At 41.6% G+C, this 21,880-nt stretch overlaps 1 protein-coding gene across 1 annotated transcript; it reads right to left on the reverse strand.

Moving 5' to 3' along the window:
- Nucleotides 1-38: 38 nt before the first annotated feature.
- ints6 (integrator complex subunit 6) lies at nt 39-21,289 on the reverse strand. Its single transcript, XM_005945000.3, has 18 exons — nt 19,896-21,289; nt 19,680-19,757; nt 18,928-19,077; nt 14,492-14,581; nt 13,424-13,607; nt 10,412-10,537; nt 9,942-10,093; nt 8,266-8,418; nt 7,365-7,497; nt 7,063-7,157; nt 6,840-6,950; nt 4,620-4,835; nt 4,151-4,277; nt 3,867-4,009; nt 3,573-3,759; nt 2,889-3,260; nt 2,155-2,248; nt 39-1,832 (listed from the first exon to the last, which is right to left on the reverse strand). Exons 1-18 carry the CDS (start codon nt 20,004-20,006, stop codon nt 1,739-1,741), a joined length of 2,616 nt encoding a protein of 871 aa, XP_005945062.1. The 5' UTR covers nt 20,007-21,289; the 3' UTR covers nt 39-1,738.
- Nucleotides 21,290-21,880: the final 591 nt, after the last annotated feature.

Genomic DNA, 21,880 nt, shown 5'->3' on the forward strand with positions numbered 1-21,880 from the left:
CTGAAACGGCCAACGTGCGTAAATAAAAGCAGGCAGACTCGCGTGTTTACAGAACACTTTATTTACATGGCCCTTCACAGTGTAAAATAGAAGCTTTATTCATGGAAATACTTACAAAAAGGCCATTTTTTTTCCACTGAACATTCTCTTTAAATAGTACTCTAGGGTTATTTACATCTTTACAGTGTATTCAAAATACTCTTTTGGTAGCGGCCTCTTCACAAACAAAGACAAGTATGGCAGATTTTGGTCCCTGTCCAAGGAGGGAGGGAGCGGAAGAGGGCTGCCCTCTGAGCCTGAAATCAACTCCTGACCTCTAGACATTATTTGTGTAAATTGGAGAACATTAAACAAGCCTGACCTAAAAAAAAAAAAAAAAAGTTTAAAGGCTGTTTTTTTTCATTTTAAATTACATAAATAAAGATTCTCAAATGTACACAAGTGCATTTGCTTTTAAGTGGTAAGAAGTTGCTTTGAGATTCATGGCGGAAAAAGGAGTTTAGGGGCTGGGTTAAGTTATTTGGCAGCAGCCAGCACGCTGGGACAGGCTGGCATCCGACACCTCGGTTCATCTACACTCCACCAGACAAGATGTTTGTGTTGCATATCAGCTGTTTCAGGCTAAAACAAAGTGAAAGGGCAGGGAGGAGGGCTCCGATGTTATTGCTGATTGTGATGCATTAATGTGTCAGTTCCTGAGCTTTTTGTTTTTCCCCAACTTTACTTTGCAAAAGACAGTTTTGTTTTTTTAAAGTTGACTGTCTCCAGATGCAACGATCGTTGTGGATCTGTTTTCTTCGCCGCCCCCCCTCCCCCCAACCCCACCCCCGCCCCGCAAAGGGAACAGGAACTGGTGGTTTAGTCCAAAAGTTAAGCTACTACTGATATAGCATCAGTCTGCCAGGAAGACTACACGTTATTAGATTCAATGTTTCAAGCCCAATTGTTCTGATTCGAGAGTTCAGCAGTCCATTTGGTGGAAAGCAGAAGGTCAATTTTAACAATTGCGAAGTGAACGGCCGGACTCTTATCCTCCACAAATCAGAAATAACACCATGGGGGGGGAAAATAAAATAAAGTTGAATCGTGACTTTGAGCAAAGTCTCTCATGAGCATCTCCGCTGGATCCCATTTGACCCTGAGTTGTCTGAAAATACAACCACACGTGCCGATATACCCTTCATTATCAGTCCAATCACACTGTCACGTGACATTACATCCACACACAGGCTGTCATCTGACCCTCTCCAGAAAAGCCCTTGTTTATTTCAGCACCCCTGTCTGAGAGATAACCACTCACATTTGTTAAAAGAAAAGAAAAATCTGATGAGGGGAGCTGAATAATTAAAGGGCAACATCTGAGGACGGGTTCAGAGAACCTTCCCGTACAAACTGTCCACAGGACAAACACGTCATTGCATAGGCCTTCACCTTCACACTTCACCTGCAGCGATATGTGCTTCCTCGCTCATCTTTTTTTTTTTTTGCAAGTCTGAAAAATGCATCTGCATTACTCAGGGTCAGTACTGTCTTTGAGGATTACTGTGCAAACAACACAAGCATAATGCTCATTAAATGAATGAAGGAGTCCAGTGAAGAAGCGATGGTTTGGGAGCTGGATGCCGCCTTGTCTCATCTCTGCAGGGGCCCCTGGTACAGTAGGAGTGGTGGTTTGAGGGGGATGTGGAGGGTTGCCCGGTTTGGTTACCAGTAAGTTCAGTTTGGGAATGAGTTCGCGTTAGAACGTGTCCACGTGGTTCATGTTAGTGGCTCTGTTGTGGATCTCTTCGAGGAAGTTTTCCAGCTGTTCGATGAGAACACGCTTCTTGAACCTTTGCAGAAGAAGAAGCAATGACACGTGTTAACATTTGCCTTTTAAAAACAACTCTGTAGTAAAGGAGATCATGAACAGAAAATTATGATACGTTTTTGTTTCTTTGCATTTTGTTCGGTTCGTGAAACTGCAGATGTTTTAAATGCAGACTCCTGGTGCTAGGATACAGCTGCTCTTTACTTTAAGAGAGCTTATAAAAAAAAAAAAGACAGTCCCCTTTTTCTGTTTGCAGCTCATTTTAAGTAAAAAAAAAAAAAAAAAAAAATTAGGGGAGAGGTAATAACGCTCTGACAGCAGAGGAGGAGGGCTGAACTTTGTACCTGGCTGCCTCTTTGATTATGTTTTGGAGGAAGATGAGCCGGGTGTCGAGAGTGCCCTGGATCTGTTTCAAGAGGAGGAAAATCTTCTCGTAGTCTGAAACAGAAAAAGCAAAGCGAACGAGGTTCAGTCGATTCAAGGAGAGCACATCCACTGAATCAAATCTTTGTATGTGTACAGCTGAATGTTAATAATAAACAAGATAAAAGGCGTTCTCACTCATAAAGGAAACTAGAAAAAAAAAAACATTCCACAGCACGTTTTCAAAGTCCAGAGTGACGTCCAATGTTAGTTTGACGTGTACGGTCAAATCAACAGAGGAGATAAAGAAAGAAAGAAAAAAAAAAAAAAAGTTTGCTTCTTTAAATTTACACACAGATATGCAAACCTGCTGTTTTTCCTAGCTTTGTTTTTAAGAAAAACAGCTTTGCTTCTGGACAAACCAAAGCTTAAGTGCCATGAAAAACCACATTTATGTGGTTTCTTCTGGAACAAAAACAAGACAAAGATGTAACGAGGAAGAATGAAATACAAAGCAGCATCTTCAATTTAGCAGCCCTGCAATAAAAGCTGAAGCTTCGAATCTCTGTTTAGGTGATGATTCAATCACACTTGTGACTTTTAGATGCTACCATGGTTACATATGAGAAAAAAAAGCTCTTTAAAGTTAGTGGTAGCTGCTCTCCGTTTCTATTATTTTGTCCTCCCTGCCTATAGACCAGGTTTGGATACATACGTCTGCCAGGTTTTCTGATCTCCTTGGTGATGAGCGACCTGAGCTCATTGTTGACCTTCGTCGTCTCGGTGTGAATGTGCTTCTTCAGAGCTGAAGGCGTAATGTAGTGCTGCACCTGGTCGTCCATCAGCACCATCTCCGCTCCTCCCTCGCTGCCCAGTGGCAGCTCGCTTGGATGGGTCTGCCCGTTCTCGTCCTCATCCCTGTGCCGCATCACCTGAGGATCCGCAGCAGTGTGGTTCTCCTGAAGGTCGGTGGGACTCGAGGGACGGTCCACCTCCGAGTCAGAGTTCCGGTCTGAGCCGTAGTGGTTCTGATCCACGTGGTTGATGATCAGGTCTGCTTCTGGTGCACCGTCGTTAACGTCCATGTCTACAGAAAGGTGGAAAAAACCAAAAACATTCACTGTAATCCAGATCGGCTGTGTAGGACGGGTTGTGCCATAACCCCACATTTTTCCTGCCTTGAGTTTTATATTCTGTGTGTTAAATCTACCCTCTGTTGACCAATTTCCCTAAATTTATGAAAAAAAAAATGTGCTTTTTTCTTAAGATACCATAATCACTGAATCATTATTAGGCCAGTACACTTGGTTGTACACTCGGCACTAGAAGCATGCCATCAGTCATTATTAAGAATTACAGTATTAGTAGAAAAGATGTGCGACTGTCTCTTAGATCGTACCTGCTGAGTGTCGAGGGCTCGCAGACGGGGACACTGGAGGGGTGTAGGCTCTACCCAATCGCAGCAGAGGTGACATGCACCGGCGTCTCTTTGGACCTCCGCCCGGCACGTTGTTGCTGTCGCCAGGTCTCTTGCCCTTGTTCTGAGGGCCGGTCACAAACTCGTCTGCCTCGTCGATCATCATGCCCTGTAAAGAAAGTGAGGAAAATGGTACATCGGAGTGTTTTTCAGTGGTTAATTTACATTTGTCAATGTAACCAATAAGAAAACGAGAAGAGTAAAAAAGAGGCTTGCCTTCTTGTCTAGTTTGAAGGGGTTGCCGAATGTGTGCAACCGTTTGGGCTGTTCGGGGTCTGCGTCTCGAAGAGGCTGGGGAGCAGCTTTAAGGAAGTCTTGGTAGTTTCCCATCTGGGCGATTGGCACGCTGTGGAGCTGGTCTGGAAGGGAAACAGATGCTTTGTCAAAAATGGAAAGAACAGCAATACATCTAACCTGCTTCTTACGCTGAAATTATGTTCACAACGTAGCATAATCACAGCCAAATAAGTGTGGGGAAAATGATTTGCACAGCGGGGTACCGGAGTCGTGGCCTCTGACAGTGCAGACGCTGGTGTTGAGAAGGTTTCTCCTCATTCGGCTGAGCTGGTCGAGCAGGTGGCTGCGGGGGATGTCGTACGGATTCCTAAAACTCTGAGGCTTCAGGCTCTGAGGATGACAGCAGACAGAAACACCGCTGTAGTTTTGACACCGGAGAGTGGATATACAGATGCATTCTGAGAGCGTGGACCATTTTTCAAAAGCCCTCAAGTGCTCAAACCAACTACATAAAAAAAACACAGCAATGCTATAAGCCTCAGGAGGGCAGCTGGGGAGAAGCCTGAAGAATCTGAGCACAGAGTGAGATTTCAAAAAGGAACTCCTCGCCAACTGAATCTAAACAGTCGCTCAACAGTAAGAACCAACGCTCATGTGTGTAATCATGTCAGAACAGCTCCCGATGATGAATGTGATCATGTTGAAGAAATGCAGATAATAATCCAACCCTACCTTGTTGAGCAGTGCCAGATGAAAGCCTTGAAACTCTTTGGGGTTAAGCTCCATGGGCAGGGCTGGGGCCTCTCCTGTGAGATTCTGTAGCTGCTGGATGAAGTCCCGACGCTGGGCTAGAGATATACTTCCGCCTCGCCATCGCACCTTGAGGCCAGGCTCCGGTGGCTGCTTTTTCCCAATCAAAGCGATCAGACGGTCATACTCGATTTTTGTCTGAAAATATGAGGAAATTAGGTTTTCTGGTCAGAAATGCCTTCCTATTTGGTGTCTTGATTATTGTAGCAGGAAAAAAGGAAATGCAGGAACTTCATAAGCAACACTTAAATCTTATCTTCAGTTTTACAATGCATTACAATGCAGCTGTGCAAAGCTATAAGCTGCTTTATAAGTGTTTATCCTGCTGTACAAAGAACAACTGACACAAGGAAAGACAGCTGTAATAGCATAAAACATATTTGCATTAAAAAAACAACAACAACAACAACAACAAAAACAGCTGGTGCCTAATACCAAATAACCATTAAAATAACAGTAAGTTGGAAAGTGTCACAGCGATACCATCACATCCTTAATTTCTAACACAATAAACATTTCTCTTCTTTCGTCATAAAATGTAGCCGCTGACAGAGAATTGAACACAGAGAGAAAAGCAGCACAAAGCACAAAATGATTTATCAGCCCGTGGACTCGTACACAAGCTGCCCCCCACTCAGCCAAGAGACTTTGTTTCAGTTGACAGTGTATTGATGCAAAGTCTAAATCTAGTGGAGCATTTTCAGTTCATCTATTCATCAAGTATAACTGTGCTAACAGACGTTCTCTGCAAATGCCTGTCATGTCTTTTGAGTGCAATTTAAAGCACTCAGTAAAATAAGAGAATGAATGAAAGAAATGATTTGACTGACGTGGATATCGATTTTCTATTTAAAGCCATTTGTTCTTTTTTTCTTTAACTTTTTAATCAATGCTAAAGAAAATTAGGACAATGCAAATAGGCCATTACAGTGAACTTATGCTCAAGATCCCAGTTTGAGATGTTTTGAGCTTTGTGAGGTTGTGTGTTGTCAGAAGGAGGGATGGACATGGTCAGCAACAACCCTCCTGTAGGCTGTGGTGTTTAAATGATGCTCAGTTGGTACTACGGGCTCAAAGTGAGCCAAGAAAACATCTCCTACACCATTACAGAGGATTTATGATCTAGAGCGTAACCTCATGAAAAACATAACATGCCAGGTCGACGTGACCCACAACTATTATGACTGGGCTGCTTGGCGCAGTTGACTCCTCCTGTGCAGTTTTTAGCTGAGTTTTCACAACAATCGTCATCTCAATGTAAGGATTAATAATCAAAGCATTAATATAAGGACCATAATCTCAGCAAATTCCTGGAGGGAGACTGCCGGGACACACGAGCATAAATGTCGGCAATGACATCAGCCACTTATGTAAGTTCTGTTGTAGGCTCTACAAAGACTCCCTGAAGAAGTCCAAATCAGGCATCACTCCACAACCAGAAGCCTGAACCACTGACACAAGGCAGGATGGATCCATGCTTTCACGCTGATTATGTCAAATTCTGACACTACCATCAGTGACTGTCGCAACAGAAATAGAGACTCATGAGACCAAGAAACCTTTTCCTAATCTTCTATTGTCCGGTTTTGGTGAGTGCATGTGAGCTGCAGCTTCAGTTTCCTGTTCTTAGCCACAGGAGAGACATCAAGTGCAGACGTCTGCTGCTGTAGCCCATCTGATTCAAAGTATGACGTGCTGTGCGTTCCGAGATGCTCTTCTGCACACCCTGATAATAATGAGTGGTTGCCTTGACCACGTCTACAAGCCTAAATGCACTGAGGTACTCCCATGTGATTGGCTGATTAGATATATCCCTTACTGAACAGATATCCCTAACAAAGCGACCAGTGAGTATAAAAATGTCATGATAAAACCAGGTTTCTTTGAAAGTTACTTTTCTAAACCAAAATTAAGATATTAAAATACTAATCAAACTGAGATAAAACATTTGAACTAGACTGGTGTTTATCTTTTTTCTTTTAATTAAGAAAACTAGAAAAAAAACCCAAAATAATCCAAAACTACAAATTACACTATGAAAATCCATCAATGTGGATTTTAGTGAAAACAGAAAGGCTTGACAACTGACAGACACTGCAACAAGCACAGCTTTGTGGAGTAGATTTAATATTAACAACTAACCTGCTGACTGAGCTTTTTCAGGTAGGAAACCACGCTGTAGCTCAGACCATACTCCAGGTTGTCAGCTAGCAGGTTCGGTGCTCCCATGATTCTTAAAGCCTTTCTTAGCGACTGTGAGAATAACACAGCAGTAAGAACAGTGCAGGCACAGCTTTGTACATTAACAACAACCACAAAAAAAGCCATTAATGAAAAGTTGAAGAGTGATAATAAGGCCACTGACCCCAATATAATACGGAGGCATCGTCTTCAGGTAGTTCTCAAAGGACTGTCGCCATTTAATGGTAGGCTTGAACTTGTGCACTTTAATCAAGTCATCTGTGGAAAACAATCAAACACAGATCACACAAAGAAATTCATTCATTAGGAACATGTTTTATTAAGAAAACTGAATTTAAAAAAAAAAAAAATAGTCATTGGTTTTGCTATTGCAGCAGATCGTTTAAATTTTCTAAAGCCCAAAACAAAGACTCCCCATCAACACCTACAGCGAGAGTAAAAATGAGGTGGATGCACAGGTCTTACCCAGAAGCGGAAGAAGTACGGGGTAGTTGTAGGGCATTACAAACAAGTTGACGCAATTTAGAGCTGTGCTGGCCTTCAGGTAACCAAACGGCTGCCCCAGATCGCTGTACTTGGCACTGTTACATACAAACACCTGAAAAAACAGAAAGAGAAAAATCAGGAAGTGAGTTGTGACATTTGAACTTTTCAATCAGCAAACAAAAACAGAACCAGCTGATGCTGTCTGAGTTGTTTTTAGGTTTCATTTTATTTTAGTGTAAAGCCACTTTGGTTTTAAATATCCTACAGAAGTAAATTTCACTTCCTTGCTTACCACTTACTATTAGCCCTTCAATATCATAACACTGCATCTGGTCAGTGTCAGGAAAATATTTTCACTGCGTGATTCTTGTAATTGCTGATATAAAAGTCATTCTGAAAGTCTGCCACCTCATCTCTGATGATGACTCATGCCAAACATGGGGAAAAAACACCAAAATCAATATACGAGTGATGAATACAGAGACAACCTTTACTTTCAGGTTCCTGCCACAAACCAGGTAAAGCTTGGTGTGCGGGTACCAGCAGAGACTAGATGTTTCGATCTAATCACATGTGCTAAAGCTCAGTCTGTGCATGCCGACGGGCTATCGAATCATCGCTTCATTTGCTGCCACCCTTATTTATTTTTTTGGTACACTGAAAACCTGAAACCACACATCAATGTCTCAATATGTCTGAACATCTAATCAAGTACTTATCACATTGCTGTTAGGATGCATGCAACACGTTCCATGTGTGAGAGATTAAAATCCTCTTTGTCTACCTGGCTGTAAAGATTAAAAACACAGATTTCTGCTTTAATGTCAAACTTTCTTCTCAACAGCTGTTATTTTCTGTGGTTTCTGTGATGGTGCTGTACCTGCCAGCAGGTGTGCGGTGATTTCCTCTCCAAAATGTACTGTGTGAGGGGTGACGGCTCCAGCTCATACTTATCAAAGGGCACCTTGTCTATCACCATGGGTTCAGCATCCACACAGGAGAAACGGACGTGGGGGTGGGCTGAGCGGGGAGGCTGGGAAGGTACACAGAAAGAGATACACAATGTTATGGTAAATATTAAAGAAGATCAACAACACCTGCTGGCGCCTAATAACACCAGTAGGTGTTGTTAATCTAAGCTAAGTTTAAGCAATGCGCAAAGTTGACCGTCTGAATACAGTTCGGGAAAAAAGAATCACGTCTGGCTGCTGATACTTCTATTTCTACTGAGAGAGTATGTGTGTGTGCAGAGGAAAAGCTTATGAATGATAGCTAACATGCAACGCATGATCTATCATAATGAGTACTTCTTTGTTTGTTTAATTTTGATTACAGCTCATCTGTGCTTGGGCTGTTGCACATTCGTGTAGCTGTGACATCACTGCAGCCGGTTTGACGTCACCCCTGTGTTATCACGAGTTAGTCATTGTTTGCTATGGACTAAATGGTTAAAGTTAATAAGAGTGTGGCACTGTTACATTAGTGTGACTGATTATTCTTGTTAAACAAACAGGAAGAAGAAAAGTTGTTTAATGAAAGTGACAATGTGTGGGGCTGAATCCTGTAACTCCTGTGGAGGAGTTATCGTCTAATGGCCACTGAAGGCACATTACAGCTATAATGGATTTGTTTTGCCTTTTAATAAACATGAAAAAATAAACTTAGTAAGTGCCTTTCTTTTTATTGTTCTCACATTTTTTCTATTTTAAGATTCATAATCGAGCATACGGCTACTTTGTATCACTGCAGGCTGCTTCTAAAAGAGCGTCAGTCCCCACTGACTCCCACTAAAATAACCAGTGTTAGCAATTAAATTATGACATCTACAAAAGCCTGATACAAAATTAAAACAAAAAAACAAAAAGAACAAACAAAGCCTGTAGCCATTTATCCCCTTCATAACAAAATTACAGAGTTTTGTCTTCTTGTACTTGCTTGTTTGCTAGGCCTCACCTCAGCTAATATAAGTCAATGAACTGAACCTCTGGGTGATGTTTTCTGCTGTTGGAGACCTTAAGAGCATTTTTAAAGGAAGTATTTTATTTATCAGGAAGTTTGTACTTCCTGAGAGAGTGAAATGTTGAAAACTTATTAGTCTGTTACTTAGCACAAATTAGCCATAAAACTAGCCAGACACTGGTTAGCACACCACTAAGGCCAACATGCTAAGCAAGCATGCTAGCCGTAGCTAATAACACTATACCAGTCTTGTAAATATGGTCACTTTTTGGCTATTAAGACTTATATTGTTAAAAAATAATTAGGAATAAAGTACATCTTTGTTAAGTTTTATAGAATTATAAGTGTATTCTGCTGTCAAGAGTAAAACTGTCCAATATATAAATACAAGAAAGGAACTATAGGGCTTTAAAGTCTCTTCTTTAATATTATTTTTACCTTTTTGGGCTCTTTTGTTCTGTGACATTGTATTTATTTTACTAAGCTAGGTTGTCATTTCATTAATCTGCTGCAGTAACACAGATTATGTATTGCAAAAATTGACAGATACCGGTTTCTTATCTCATATTTCTGTCGGTTCTTCTGCAACTTTCTTACCAATGTGGGGGAGTTCTGGTCTGGCCAGAAGGCTTCGGGGATGGGCCAGTGCCCGATGGGAACACCAGTTTTAGGGTTAGGTCGTACGTAGATCAGCTTGTGACAGCAGTGCCAAGGCTGCAGACCAGACTTCACCACTTCAGCTGGAGTGTCTGTGCAGGAATATAAGCAAAGCAAAACAAAAAACAAGGGGTTTATGAAATGCAGCATGAAACAAAATGCATCAGACAAGTGTGTCAGCAGTTAAATATGAAAGCAGGAGTTTAAACAGTGACACCCACCAGATGTTTATGAAAAACAGGAAAGAAAAGCTCAGAATGGATTAAAACAAACACCAAGTGGGAGAGAGCAAAGAGCTCCTCTACTAATCAAACGCATGCAGCACAGCACATGTCAAAAAGCTCCTTTTATAATGAAAGACAATTCAACTTGAGAAAACCCAAAAACAAACAAACAGAGGTGTGTCTTACCTTCTAGCGGAGGAGGGTCAGGTCCCGTCTTCTCGAAGTTTATCACTACTCCACTCTGGATTTTCTGCACCAAAGACTCCAGACACTGATTCAACATACGCTGGGAGAACACACTGTAAGAACGACCTGTAACAAAGACACACGTCTGTAAGTATAAATATCCCAAAACACGAGCGAGTCAATGGTGTTGCTAAAATTAAACGTTTTTCCTTGGTTGACTGTGGATCATTTCAAATGTTTTTTGGTTTAGCCGTTTAAAAGCTTAATTAATAGAATTTGTGGGCCAACTGGGAGCAGCAGAAACAACACGGGATGCATTTTCACCATGCTTTCACATTTTGTCAATTTCCTAGCAAAAAGCTGTCTATTTAGACCCTCCCACTTAGATCCTGACATTATAATGTGATTTTCCCCCTCCTAATTAATAATAATTTGTTGTACTTTTTAGAGCAGATACTAGAAACCAAATTAAGAAATAACATCTGGCTTTAAATGTTCCACATTTTTCGTAAGCTAGTTTCTAATTGTGTCGTCTTTGCTTTGTTTGGTGCAGGTCAGACAGTGTACAGTGGGTCTATTAGAGCTTGTCTGCTAAAAGTTGCATGCTGCTGCTGGAACAGGGTTAAGACTGAATTGCAGACTAAATGAGCCATAAAAAATAGTGAGTCAGAAGAGGGAAAATACAGAAGTCTGATAATTCTGTTGATTGGTGCCAGGGTAAAAATAGGAAAACAATCTAACCGAAACTAGGGGGAAAAAGAAATTGCTACTTGCTGGGTCATCTCATTGAAATCTTTGCATTTGGCGACCAACTCGTCCAGAGGTCGAACGTGCACCACCCTCAGTCTCTGGGTGATGACTTTCAAACACATGGTGATCGCACAGGTTACTTAGTGGGATGCAACTTGTCTCCAAACAATTGCGCTCCGACTCGGGCTGACTGCAATTAATCTCAGAGAGATTGACAAAGGTTTGGAAATAATATAGATGCAGACAGACTGCATCAACCCGAGTCAGTCTGCAACATTGAACGCAACTTGTCTGCAGTGTGTTTTTTTTTTTTTTTTTTTAACTTCAACCCATTGAATCACAAACTCATAGCAGACCGACTCCATCTTATTACATTTTATCTCTACGTTGACACACCAAAGTCTCTTTGAAGTGTTCGTACACCTCGTCTTAGCAGTAAGCATTTCAGACACAATCTCAAGTTCATTGCATGCAATAATTTTAGTCATGCCGGAGTCTCCAGTAACTGATTTCTCTGGTGTGACTGTGGCACAATTAACCAAAAATTATAAATAACTTGAGCTGAGATTTCTCAGACCTTTTTCCAGTGAAGAGCTTCATCGAATTCTTCACTCATTCTAGGACTAGACTTAATCTTTGTCTCCGAAACTTACAGATAGAGACACAGATGATTAAAAGTTCCCACTAAAACTTGTGTTTAAAGAACAAAAACTGCAGCAGCAGCAATTTGGTGTTTATGTAATGCACCTCAATGTCAGAGAAATCAAATGAACAAGAATAAAAGGGGTTAAGAAGGATCACTACATTACACTGTTTATGAAGTGCTTTGCTACTGGTGCAGTGCAATTTCAAGAGCTCTCTTCTTTACATATTGCTCATCTTTGTGCAGCCATATCAGCCATTTACACTACATGCAAATAGTGCATTTGCATGAAATGTGACTCTGAAAGGTCAAAATCTCTCTTTGCTGTTTTTGTCACGCCATCAATCGCATGTGTAAAATTAAAAAAGTCAGAAAAACCATCTTTCAAAGCTACAACTGACTAGTCTAACTTAGCCTTCCTGTCATTCAACTTCACCTCGAGTGACCTTGTTGTGCACCCATTCACTCGCTCATTTCAATAGGCTGTGGCTTTGTGTCAGGTCTGCCATCAGCAGTAATGGACAGGCAGCATGTACTGTAGACTGCCGCTGACAATGGACCTGTGTCATGTTCTGCATTCAGCGCCACCGGCTGCGACACGCAGCTTTGGAGTCCTCTGTTCTCTATATGTGTGCATGGGTTAATCTTAACCTGCCATCAGCATCATTCTAGTTCGTTCCTCCTGCCAGCTGCTTCCAAAACAAAGCTACGTGAGGAATGGAGACAGAGGGGATAAAAGTCTGCTTCTATAAGTGAATGTTCTGGCAGCCGGACTTTGGCTGGAGATGGGGGGATTACAGATCAAAATCGCTGGCTAGAAAGTCTCTTGACAGGACTTAGGCAGGACAAAGGCAGTCCGATTATGGACCAGGTGGGAAAATCTAGTCATTCTAACCTTAATCAGCAATTACTACCCAAGTACACTTAAACAAACCACTTAACCCTTCCACAATAGCTCCAGCAGGGGTTAAAATAAGAGCACAGTGTAGCTGCATTGGGCTGTTAAAACACAACTCTGAATATTGAGCAAGACAGTGCCTAGACACCGCTCAGGGCTGTCCCCTGTTGAAGTGGGCTCTGCTTTAAAATTTAAGCTTCTGACACTTCCAAGAGGAAAACATCTGATCTGTTTATTTTTCACTCACAATAAGGAGCTTTTACTTCTGTAGACTAAACTGAAGCAGTAAAATGGTTTTCTTAATCTTAGGCTGTTCATGCTGTCATTTAAAATGTATGTCTACAGCCTACTCTACCTGGCTTATGTTATTTTGTTTAATTGCGTAATTCCTTGTATGCTGGTCATGTTTCCATGCGTGATACAATAATAATAATTTAAAAAAAAAAAAAACCCAACAACTCCTTAACATCACCAACTTAAAGTGAAGTACCTGACAAGCACTTCAGACTGCATTACCCATGGTGCAGCTCTTCCATAAAACCTGTCCGTTCTTTAAATGCTCTTAAATCATCTTTGAAACTTCGGCATATAAAGCATATGAATCAGTACATAAACTCCAGAGCTACAAAAGGCAAACCGAGTGTACTTAAAAGCTGAGAAATGCCTGTCAGAGCTGATCTGTAAGTACACAACAACCAGCAGCTCGTATCAGTCCGCCTACCTCCAGTGACCTCACACATGGGGGTGATTGGAGAATCGTCAGACGGGACGCCGCCGAGGGGCTCGGGCTCCACCGAAGCGTTGCCGGAGATACGTAGCACCAAAGCAAACAGACGCTGGTCCCAGCGAAACGGCTCCTTCGTCAGCTCGCTGCCCGGCAGCGGCGTGGTCAGAGGTAGATGTAGCTGGACAATGAAACAGATCACAGGATGAGATGACAGACCTGCGTTAGAACAGATTTACTGTGTTGCTGTTCTCTCTAATATTGCCGTTTGTTTTAGGCTACTGTGGGGAAACTTGGGCAATAAATAAACAACACTTTTACGGCGGTATTGATAAAGTGCCTTCATTTACAGGGTATTAAAGTGGCACGGAGGGCTCAGCTCGCACTTCTAACCTTGCAGTTATACCCTTTGTCATAATTTGGGCTAAAGGAATTTAAAAGTAATTGCCTATATAATTTTTGTTTGCATAGGTTGAAAACATGACTGTTTACTGCATTTGTAAAGAAAAAAAATAGTGCATTTTCATACTGAGCAATGATTTTTCTTTATTTTCTACATTTTCAAGATCAAGTGTTTAATCAGTCAAAACAGGAAGTGCAATCAATGATTAAAAAGTAGCTGTTTTAATAAATTCAATAAAAATGCCAAAAATATTACTGGTGTTGGACTCAAATGAGACTCTTCATTGGTATTTTTAGATTTTGATGAGAATAAATTAAGGTTTTTGTTTTTTTTTCTGCTGAATGTGTCAGCTGGGGAAGTTGTCTTCCTTGATGTTTTAGGACCAAATGATTAATCAATAAGTAAGTACATCAAACTTCTCTGTTTCTAAGACAATAATAACAAAGCTACTGATAACACTAAGCATGAAAAGTAGCTTTGTTATTATGTGAGTGGACAATATGATAAAGCACTTCACAGTAGAGCTTCTGTGGTTTAAACTTTAGCCATCTTAATCACAGTCAAAGGACGAGGGTTTGGTAAAGTTTGACGTGGTGCGGTTAGACTCCTAAAGTATCACCCAAACAAACAGAACGCTCTCCTGATTGGAGATGCAGGCTGACCTCATCTTGGACACCGCCGCTGCTGGTCAACTTGTTGCCGTCTGTAATTGCGATGATGATGGCAGGTTCAAGGAAAAAAGGATTCCTTCCCTAAAAAAAGAAAAGAAAAGAAAAAAATAGGACATATTGAAGACTAAATGAAAAACGAAACCATGCCGAATTAATTCAGCATTCAGACTCCCAGAGGCAACTTAGGGTCACCCTGCACAAAGAAATGAGAAAGACACAAACAAGCTATAAAAAACAAGACACAAAAATAGGGGGGCTGTTCTCACATCTGTTAAAACTGTGCTTACAAAAGACGTGATCACCATTAATACCTGTATTTAGCAAGTGTGGCTTTATGGCCTTCTGCGATCCGACGCATAAATAAGCACCGTAAATGCATCATTACAAACAGCAGATAAATTACACGGGACATATTTAAGAAGCGTGTGTGAAATAGAAAACCTTGACTCAAAGGGAAAACAAACAGAGTAAGAGTTCAGTATTTAGTGTCTGCAGTATATGTTCACTCTATACTCCACAACAGCAGAGCTCATTATCCGAGGAGCTACACGAAACCTCTTTCCTGCTGGACCCCATGATATTTCATGACATCAGCGCTCCACTCTGATGAAATTAAACTGGAGCAGCACTGCATTTATCACTGTGCATCAGCCTTATGGGATCTCCACAGAGCCACTAGGTGAGGTAATAGCGTAAAAAGAAAACAAAAAAACCCTCAACAAAGACTGACATGTGCTGCCAGCAAACCGGACTTCACTGCAGAGTCACAGTGACTCCATAAGGGCCTCCTGTTCTGACAGCAGAGCCATTATTAATGGACGTGGAGCCACACTGTTTGGGCTCTACCTGTAGGCTGCGCTTTCTGCTGAATGATGCATCTGTCCAGTCACATAAACGGCCCAAAGTAAACAGAGCAGGATACGACCAAGACCCCACTGTGCTGCAGGTATCCATGACAACCTGGCAACCCCCCCCCCTCAAAAATTCCTTCATGATATCGAGCACTTAGTTGGCATGCTGACTTGATGATCGGGCTAACTTGCCAGTCAAGCGATGAATTTATCCATGTCATATCAGCTGCCTGAGCTTTTACTCGTGCTTAAATAAAGCCAAATGCGACTATTAAAAATAGATGACACATGACGACAGCCTATCAGGGGAGCCGGTGTAAGAATAAAGCGTTTTGACAACTTCTCAAAATGTGCCCAGCTGCCCAGCTCATGTAAAAGACAAGACAGTATCTATATATTTTGGGTAATTTGAAAGATAAAAACAAGTCATCTGAAGACATCTCTTTGTGCTTTCAAAGAGAAGAAAACACAGTGGGCATTTCTTATAACTGGTTAATGATGATAATGAGATATTACATTAGTAAATGGAGAAATAATAGGTAATTCATCATGTTTAAGACCCGTCTATGCAGTCAGCTACCGCTACTGTGATGTGCTTTCCACAATGCTATGATAATGGAGATCCATTAAAGCGCCGGCCATCACTCCAGCTGACACTCTAACTTACCACCAAACAACACTGGCCATATCATTTCTTCACGTTCATCCTTTCTTCTGCTCTTTCATTGCTCTTAATGAAACTGATCAGTGTCAGGATTACCCGCCGGCCGTCTCCCCCCTCTACCTCCATACCCTTCTTCATCTCCCAGGGGAAGAGTCATTTCAGATGCCTGGCAACCTGGAGCGCTCTTTGTTACTGTAGACTGAGGCACTCCAGGGCAATATTAACTCCCCCATCTCCCCCCGTTAACCCCCCAGGGCTCCACCCGCTGGACGACGTGGAGCACTGACTTATAATACAAAGGGCCCTTTAAATAAGAAAACAGAAGAAAAGCGCACACATGGTCATTTTAGATGTGTTTTCATGCGGAAGTGCCCTCTTCCTAGTTCCCTTGAAATGCTTCTCTGGTTAAATGGTAAACCCTCACTTAAAAGGAAATGGTAACTAAACAGAAGACAGCAGAAACAGCTTACGGGAGTTATTAAGCACCACTACACTTGTGTAATCAGTTAGATGACGTACTGAAAGGTTTTTAGATTTTGACTCAAGTTCATTGATTCCTCTAGCTTTTAGTGTTACCAGCATTTCCTGCCCACACACATTTGTTACGTTAAAATATCCTCTAGGAGTACCAAACACTTGTGTTGGGCTCACATTTTAAATTACAGCCCATGTTCACAATAACTCCACTTTTGTAAAGGACATACTAAGCATATATAAACTACATACATGCACTCCATACTAGTAATTGCCTAGCCTCCTGCTGGAAATAGGCAGAGGAGAGAGAACTAGTCATTAAATTATAGCCACTGTCAAATCAACCTGTAATTAGAGGTCAGCAGTGACAGCGCGGTAACCTCGACCTTGGCTTGTGTGTTCAAAATCGGACAGTCTGACAGTGTCGCTGGTATTTTTTTTTTTTTCAAACGACCAAAGAGTGTCTGACATGCATTATGCATGCTGCATGTATGCATTACCTGGGCTGGTAGGGATCTTCTGTTTATTACTCAGGAAATGCCTAATTAAACATTCATTACTGCTCCCATACTCCCCCACTTACCTCCGCACAGGAAAACAGATGTCCAGATTCTGTATCAACCACAAGCGTGCAGATTCACCTACCACTCTAACTGGGTATGGGCTAGACTTCACAGCTTACATTAATAATGACCACTTTGTTTCATATGCAAAAAAAAATTGCATTTCAGTTTCAACGCTGGCCAGGAGATGAGAAAATCTCAAGAAGGTGAGATGCTGAATAGCAAGCAATATGCTTTCTGTTGGCTTCAGCTTTTCCTTTTCTAATGAGACTAAACCAAAGTCAAGTTTCTCTGGTCACTTTGTGCAACCCTGCACAGCTAAAGGCAGATCTGAACATCTGTTACACATGAGTCAGTGGGCTGGCATAAGAGTGGTGGTCTGAAACTTTATCATGCAAATCTACGTTTAGCTACTAATACTGGATTTAAATTGAAGAGGGAACTTGGCCAGCATCACGCTGTACTAGCTCCAGACTTTGTGGGCTTGGAGAATATTTCTTAGCAATACTGAGTCTGAATGAGTTTTATGTGAATAGCTTACAGCTGTAAATCAGGCCCACTGTGTTGTAAAGCTGCAGTATGGAAATCTTTCTAAGCTGCACAATACAACTGGAATAACATCGATAATTTTAAAGTAAACCACATTTTTCCGTCAGCGTGTATCCAGGAGCTTTTTTCAATATCCTCACATTTGTGGTCGTGTTAGATGGATCCCCATTTTTGAAGCAGACTTGAGCGAAACAAAGAAAAGGGCGACAGTCTTCAATCTCAGCATCAGTGAGCATTCACATTAACCAAAAGATAAAAACAAAAGAGTATGTTCATCATGGTACAGATGACTGTGCATCCGTGGTACTGGTACTGCTATATAGTGCCTGTCGCCTCACTTTTGAGCACTCAAAGTACTTTTCACTACATCTGTCAATCACCCAATCAGAAACACACGCACATTCACACAGTGCTTTTATCTACAGCTAAGCACTTCCACCAAACGTTCACGCACACCCACTCTGATGGATGCATCGGGGGCAACAGGGTTCAAGCTCTTGCCGAAGGATACTTTGACACATAGACGGGAGGAGCCGGGGATTGATCCGTCGACCTTTCGATCGGTAGATGACCCGCTCTACCACCTTGCCCAGTAATTCATCATAAAAGCACAAAAGTCCTCTGACAGGCTTGAAACTACATAATTTAGACTGACCTGTTTAAAACTGCAAAAGTCTTATTCCAAAGCTCTAAAATAACTCCCAGCTTGATTAAAATTATGTTTAGCTTTGTGTTTACGTGCACACACACCACAGAGTGGCCAGACCATTTATGGACTAAATAATAGATATAAATATTAGAACCACCTCTTATAATAATCCAGTGCATTTTAACAAACTGGCCATAAAGCTGAAGTGACACAAGCCTACACTAGTTTAAATACAACTAAACTATATTTATATATTTTTAAAAAGCATCTAGCTTTCAGAGCATATTTGTGCAGACAGAGCCTGCAATAGATCCTTAGAGTTTCAAAACATAATGCATTTTCTTGCTTAAAAGCTCATTTACAGGTGTAATAATTCCATGTCCTTGATGAGAGCAGTGACATATGTAACACAAACTAAAGTTACTAATCAATGATGGGGGAAGAAAGAAAATAAGAAAGCTACGTTGCTCCTGCTGCTTGGACTTGCTGTCATGATTGTGTTGTATGGCTGAGGATGTGTGGGTCCACAGTATGAAAGTGGTTGATGCTTGTAAGACTGGGAGATAGCAGAAAGGGGTGGGGTGAGGGGGGGTAGGTGGGTGGGTGAAGTGGGTCTGTTTGGGCATTTAGCACTTTATGAGCCTGATTTCTTCTCCACCTGTTTCATTGCTACATACCTGTCCATAGTTGTCTATCCCAGTCACTAATCTATTGAGATTGAGTAAATCAAAAGCGTTCCTCAAGGATTGGCCAATAGTTGTGAGTCCAGTTGCTTGGAGGTTCCTCAACTCTGTCATGAATGTGGCATGGCTCTCTTTCCATCCAGCCTTAAAAAAAAAACAAAAAAAAACAAACAAACAAAACACAACATAGCAGCTGGTTAATAACATGCACAAAGCTAAATAACTACCCCACTGTTGTGACCAGCAGGCAACTTCTAAGGAAACTAGTGGTTAACTTCACTGGTTTTATTGAGAGTCTGAGCTAATAAATATCTAAATAGGTCGCTTCCTCTCTATCTGCCCAGACTAATAATTTGACAGCACTGCAGCCACAGGACGTTGATCCGTTTCTACCAGGCTGCTGCGCTCAGCTCCAGATCAGAAAATCGCAAAGTCGCAATGTGTGCAGTGACTAAAGTGGCAATTTGGTCTAAAGAAGTAAAGTAGGCTAGTCTGTCATCCCCGCTTCTCCTCCTCCTCTACTCTCCCTCCCTCCTAGATATCACCTCGCTGTATAAATAACACCCAGAGTTCCTTGCTGCTCACATTGAAACAAAATGTCGGCCATGTTTTAAAAGGGGTATGAAAGCTCCTCCTGAAGATTTTTCTCTACACAGTTGATGTAGTGATCACAACGTGGTGCAGCGATGGAAGGACAGTCAATCTGCGCAATGTAAAGCCGGACATGACCCGAAAACAAACTCTACCTTTATCCCGAACGGAACATCTTCAAAATTTACCAACATATACCGGTCCCCTCGGCTCGCCGGATCTCTCCCTCTGAGCTGTGGAAATAGTAGAGAATTATTTACGGTTATCGAGAGATCAGCTTTGACAGGCGAGCTTGCAACAGCAAAACGATGAACTGAACTGCATTCCCGCTCGGGATCTCTCAATATTAATGTGTCCCGTGGTTACAGTACCTTCATAAAAGTCTCAACAGCGCCTTTTGCTATGTCCAGATAGGTAGTGCCCAGATGGGTGCGCTGGTTCATTGAAGCGGACGTGTCTATCAGAAAAAGTAAAACGGGCATTGTGATGGTAATGACACGTTCTGCATGGACTTGGTGTCAGTACAACCGGCCAAAACGGAAAAAAATCTTTTGTTCTCCTGCCGCCTGTATCACCTCTCAGCTAGCTAGCTAGCTGGCTAACTGTCTGTCTCACACATTCTTTCAAAAAAGTGTAAGAATAGTGAGTGTAGAAGCCCTTTCCGGGCGAACTAAACTAAAAACCTCAAACCCTAGGGGCAGGTTATGGATTCACGAGGGATTTTGATAATTTTTACAATATTTTGTAAATATTCCTAAGTTTCATAGTAACAAAGTTCCCCCTCACAGTGAGTCCCTGCTTCTCCCTACACTGAATGCGCTGTGTCTTGTCCACTGGTTTTAACCTAAGCTCCGCGCCTGACCCCGCCTCCCAAGCGGTCTTGCAGTGTCACGTGTATATACACTCTCTTCTTATTGGCGGTCTCAGGCTCCTCATTACCATATCCAAATAAGGCCAAAGCAGACCGTCTCATGCGCATGCTTGCTTGCCCGAGAGGCAGGAATGCAAGGAAAATATTCTGTACATACATTGTGTGATAAAGAATACAGCATATGTGGCGATGCGCTCTTTTATCGGAGCCTTACCGCAGTTTGTTGAGGTGTTGTTATTTAGGAACAGGCATGTGTCTTAGATCTGATTACATAATCAACATTTACTTCATCCTATGCGCGGGCGTGGGCTAGTGTGAAAGACAACCCTTCAAGACTATAGAGAGATAAACTGGAGGCACTATCATATAAAAACAACTGTAAAATATCAACCAAGGAATGCACCTAGGGCAAACAGAAACTACTCGCGGGTGTTATGGCACTCGGTTTTCATGTGATGACCAAATAAAGACTCCCCTTTTCTCTGAAGGAAAACAGGTTTAGCTGAATAGTCGCTGGGATTGACATGCGCGCACACGCACTCACACACCCTGCAGCTCTGAAATGTCTGTACTTTGTCTTTATTTTCCATAGCCAAAGAACGACATACTTGCAGGTAAAAGGAAATAAAAAAACACAGAAACAATCAAACAAACACAAAGAGAGATATCGCTAATAAGAATCGAACTTCTAGCGTTGCTATTGTTGATCTGTAGTTATGTGAGATAATGCCTCAACTGTTACTGCACAGAGAATATCATCAAACGTGCTACACATAAGCCTTTTGACAGATTAGAGTTCACTCTTAATGCTACATGACACCCAGCCACACGCGCACGATTGTGCAATACAATTTACATAATGTAGTTGACTGGAAAATATCATCACTTCCGCAAAAACAAGACGAAACCATCCGGTGGCTTGCGATAGCAAAGCGGAGGAACGTCTGTGTGCTTCTTATTTGATGTGAAGCAACACGCGCGCGCGCGCACACACACACACACAATTTATCTTCCGGTGTGTCACTGACGTTTTTCACAATAAAATCTTTAATGTGGTTTGGCGATCTTAACGACGAAACTGTGGAAGGTGTGATAAACTGTAGTTGCAGCTGCAATAACATTTATTGCCATTATAAACCAGCTATTTATTGTAGCTTGCACAGCAGCACAGTAACCGGTTAAGCACCAATCTGAGATACTTCTGTTCTGTTTGGGCCTCTCTGACTTTGTTATTTGACGGATTAATTAACTTTCCACAGATTCATTCATTCATTCTTCATCTTTCGCAATTCTGGGTCTCTTAACTTTCAAGTTTAAAATGTAACAAGCAAAACACTCAACTATCTTCTGACTGATGCAGGTTTAACTGACTCAACTTTCTTTTTGTCATCCCACTATTGCAGTGTTTTTTCATTTGCTCAAAGATTATGTAACTAAAATGTATTAAGTGTACACTTAAAACACACATTCTTGTGCAACTGTTAT

The sequence above is a fragment of the Haplochromis burtoni genome, unplaced genomic scaffold (genome assembly GCF_018398535.1).
Source record: "Haplochromis burtoni strain Fernald_Lab_line unplaced genomic scaffold, NCSU_Asbu1 Contig_440, whole genome shotgun sequence".
In the NCBI taxonomy this organism is placed as follows: Eukaryota; Metazoa; Chordata; class Actinopteri; order Cichliformes; family Cichlidae; genus Haplochromis; species Haplochromis burtoni.

Coding starts and splice junctions, on each gene's coding strand:
- ints6 (XM_005945000.3), bottom strand. CDS start 20,006: ATGCCCGTTTTACTTTTTCTGATAGACACGTCCGCTTCAATGAACCAG. Junction 8,419..9,941: donor ACCAGAACTCCCCCACATTG/GTAAGAAAGTTG, acceptor GTACCTTCCCAG/CCTCCCCGCTCAGCCCACCC. Junction 2,249..2,888: donor GATCAGAAAACCTGGCAGAC/GTATGTATCCAA, acceptor TTTCTGTTTCAG/ACTACGAGAAGATTTTCCTC.